Genomic DNA, 4390 nt, shown 5'->3' with positions numbered 1-4390 from the left:
CAGAAAGTGTTCATGTTTTCAAATTTTTATTCGAAATTTCAAAAATTGATTCAATTTGTGTTCAGTTTTTCTAAATTTGATCATAGATTTAAAAAATGGTCGCATTTAAAAAATGAGTTTTTGAAAATTCGTTCATGAATTTTAAAAGTGGTCTCGTTTCAAGAAATATTCATTTCTAAAAAGATTTGTTTGTTTAAAAAAAAATGATCGGTTGTTGCTGTTGATCTTAAGTCTTCGCGCTGCTATGTAGACACGAATCCTCGGTGGTCCCTTGGTTAGCACCGCGCACTCATGAATTCGGCGTCTTGTGTTTGATTCCTAGCGAGTGCTTGATTTTTTTTGCATATGTTTGCACTACAGTACCCGTATAGGTTGTTAGGCCGGCCCAGTCAATCGCTGCACTTATATAGTATAACAAAGTAAAATATTGTGCACATCACATAGAGGCCAAAAGTTAATTATTTAACAAATATATTCGACCAACCAAGAAGGATTTCGAGCACCACATGGCCCTGCTCGGCCGTCTCCGCCATCCCAATGTTGTGCTCGTGCCGCTCAACGCCTACTACTACGCCCGCAAAAAGTCCACCACTTCCGTTGGGCGCCTGCCGCGTCCGCGGCAGCTTCTGCTCCGATGCGACTCCCGTGGAAGTTGTTGCTTCGGCGGTACTGGTTGCTCCTGCGAAGAGACGCCGTGAACCCCTTCGATGTCGTGTGAGGTGTTCTGCGTGACGAGCGCAGCCACCGCTGTGCAACGCGGCGCGCGCGGTCGCCGGCGCCGTACACAATAGCAGCACCACAGGGAGTACGCGCTACCACAGGGAGTACGCGCTGCTGTCACTCGCGCAGGAAGAGGAGCCAACGCTGTAGGAGGAGGATTAAGGCTGCTCCAACGAGGAGTACACGCTGCTGTCAAGGGAGGACAAGGACATCGCCCCGTCACCAACGAAGCCTACTTCCGAGCCCATCTGATGCGTGCGTACCCATTTGTTGTGTGCATGGCTGCCTTTGGAGCTTGATTAATTTGCGCCAGGCGAGCTCGCCGGTGACCCGACAGCAGCCCACGCCCAGCTCCCCACCTAGAGTGCTCCGGCGCTGAACCTGAACTGCAACCCCGTGCACTAGCTCCACATGTAAGGGTTGCTTCTTTGCAGTCAATCTCAGAACTGACCATGTCCACGTCAGTAATCCCATCTAAAAACGAGCCAAGGTGAGTAACGACCGGGAATTAGAAGTTCAGGGTATGGATTTCAGGGATTCAAAGGTCAGGGTTCATTACGGACTACACATACAAATTTAGGATTTAAAATAGACTTCACTCCGCACATTACTACTGGAATCTGTTTTATGCCGAGTGCCATAAATACTCGACAAAAGCCCCACAACACTTGACAAAACGGGCCACCGAGTACTCTAAATTTTTGGAAAAGAAGGGGCAGAAACGGTGAGAAAGAAAGGGAAGGGATGTTTTTTAAAAACAAAAATGGTGGGTGTTATATGTCGGGTACTTAGTAAATATTTTCAACATCTGGAAAAGATAATAAATTCTTTGCCGAGTGTTCAACATGAGATGCTCTGACAAACTTGCCTCATTGTAACAGCACCATCACTTGTGGCGGCAAGGGAAACGTGGCACTGGCTCTGCTGAGTGCTCGCCGCAACCTTTGTCGAGTGTTCTGTTCGGTTGACTCAGCAAAGACCCGTGCATTGTTTTTTTTGGCAGACATGGCAAATAACAATACGCTTGGCATACACATCCTTTCGGGTAGCGACATGTGAAATCTTATTTGTGTATTGACGTCAGATTTTTTAGGGCCTCAAATGCTTTCAAGTGTTTTCACAACCTAAATTTTACTACCTCCCTATGAGTTTATTAGTCCTCATCGTATTTTCGGTCATAATTTAACCATATGTTTGACTAGCAAGATGTTAATTCATGTCACAAAAAATTATATTGTTCGATTCGTATTTAACTTTAGCTTCCAATTATTTCATTTTCTATGCATAATTTATATTTAATTTGTTAAAATTATGATCCAAAATATGAGGTGGCCTAATAAATCAGGACGGAAGTAGTACTCCCTCCATAAGGAAATAGTAGTGATCTAAACACTCTTATATTTCTTTTCAGAGAGAGAGTTTGATATTGTATAACTAAGAATCTTTGTTGTACTAGCATATGTTGTACTCCGTCCGTTTCAAAATAAGTGTCTCAACTTTATACTACTAACTTTAGTATAAAGTTATACTAATGTTAAGACACTTATTTTTGGAACGAAGGAAGTATGTGTTAATACTGGAAATTATTATAGGCAACCAAAATTGGAAGATAGACATAGCATTAACTGGACATTGTTATGTCTTTTCTAATCTGGTGTCGTGTTCTTAATAAAGATATTATTTTCCTTGTTTTATAAAAGTATACAAGAATGATAACTAGTGAACGTCTGAATTTTTGGGCCTCCCAGTGGACACCCTCAAAGCTCTAACGAAGGACAATTTTTCTGCGAAACATGACATTTTTTCGGCTTTTTTTTTGCGCTATATGGCAATTTTATCCTCCAATCATGGCAAATCCTACAAAGATGCCATGGCAACTTTAGTTGGTTTGGCATGACAAATTTGACGCTCGCTGAGAAAAACGCTCCCATAAAGCATTCCCACAATATTGCGGTCCGTATAATCGTTATATACTATCATAGACATGCATCATCCTACCTTCCCAATGATAAAGGTAATACGTATTATTGTGCGATAATAAAATGAAGGGTCCATATATATGTCTGGAACATGCATGTTGAAAGAACTCTCAAATCTTTATACGCATTTGTTACACTATCTTCATGGTATCATTCACGCCTTTCCTTTTGAACTTCACTGGGTACGATGCATATATGAGGATACCACACAACCCATCCTCGGCCTGACTGTTGACGTCGCGTGCTATGCGGATGTAGCCATTTTCACCCCATTCAGGCCCCAATGAGTTCTTTATGATCCAGTAATCCATGCGTTTCTTTGAGTCCTGCTCATTGGTAGTGCCGTAGCCCACCACTGTCATTTCGTGGTTTAGGTCTGTCCCGCACGGTCCCACGAAGACGCCTCCCCCATAGCGTCGGAAGGCCGTCGAGTTAGCATCGAGTGCCACGACGACAGGCTGGGCCGCCACTGCCTGCATCAATGCCACCTCATTGGGCGGCACTTGTTTGTAGCCGTCAATGGTGACGACGGTGTTCTGGTCCTGCTTGGGCACCAAGCAGCGGCCGTGCTCATGGCCAATGTACGGATACTCAGCCTCCGTTTCGATGCCCCCATGGTGGATAATGTACTTGAAGGCCCCTTCCGCGTTGCCGCCACGACATCCCTCATTCCCCTTATCGCAGTCTAGAAGTTGTTGCACAGATAATGACGTCAGGTTCCGGGTCTTGATGGAGTTGATGCCCTCCACCGCCGCTATCGCCGCGAAGGCCCAACAGCCCCCGCAGGTTCCCTGACGCTTCACGTTCGTCACCGCTGACGGACGTTGGTCGTATCCCATCATGCGCCAGTCCACGGCAGCTGGGAGGTCTTCGCGGGCAATGATGGATCCTTGCGTGAGCCGACCCTGATGCCGGCGCTTCCGGCTGTTGGACCTGATGTTGGAGCAGCGACCGTAAGTGCGTTCTACCTCTTCATCGGTCATGTCGCCGAAGAGGTTGAGGCTTAGCTTGTAGGGCACGTCTTGTTGGTTGAACTCGTGGATCATGCGTGCATTCTCCTTGAACACGTTGAAGCGCCGAGTCTTGTCGCCAATTTCGCGTTCCACGCTGTGGTTCTCGCACCAGCGCTCATACATCGCCCACAAGGACTCCTCCGACGCCAGGTCCTTATCCGTGATGTCCATGGTGCTCGCCGCCGACATAGTGGTGGTCAGCGCGATGGCCATGAGTAGCATCATCGCAAGTGCTCTTGCCATTGTGTGTAGTTGCTTCAAGTGTCTGGTAATGGTGGACCTTCTTATAATAATCTAACTCATGCTTATCTCTATCTCTATCTATATCTATAACAATGGTGAGCCCTCAACATTTTTAATGCACAATTAATATCATACCAAATATGAATGTTTGTGCTAATCTCATAATTAATGCACAAATGATATTCTGCCTTATCAACTTGCAATTGATTTCCTTTCCAATAATACACATTTACTTGTAGAGTACTAGTAAATGTGTATGTTAGTACTATTAAATGCATACACGCAATGCATGTCTTTTAAATAATTCATATCTATTATCAAAGTTCATCGAAAGTATAAAGTATCTCAAACATAACAAAAGATATATCTGCTGCTGAATCAACACTTCCATCCGAAGACACAACAAGAATGCCCTTCTCCCCAAGCTTCTGGAAT

At 44.9% G+C, this 4390-nt stretch overlaps 1 protein-coding gene across 1 annotated transcript; it reads right to left on the bottom strand.

The window, feature by feature from the left end:
- Positions 1–2797: 2797 nt before the first annotated feature.
- On the bottom strand, positions 2798–3968 carry LOC109752337 (vignain-like). The gene has a single exon (XM_020311227.4). It carries the CDS (start codon positions 3953–3955, stop codon positions 2831–2833), a length of 1125 nt encoding a protein of 374 aa, XP_020166816.1. The 5' UTR covers positions 3956–3968; the 3' UTR covers positions 2798–2830.
- Positions 3969–4390: the final 422 nt, after the last annotated feature.

The sequence above is a fragment of the Aegilops tauschii genome, chromosome 6, assembly GCF_002575655.3.
Source record: "Aegilops tauschii subsp. strangulata cultivar AL8/78 chromosome 6, Aet v6.0, whole genome shotgun sequence".
Classification (NCBI taxonomy): domain Eukaryota; kingdom Viridiplantae; phylum Streptophyta; class Magnoliopsida; order Poales; family Poaceae; genus Aegilops; species Aegilops tauschii.
This window is presented reverse-complemented; position numbering and strand designations above follow the sequence as displayed.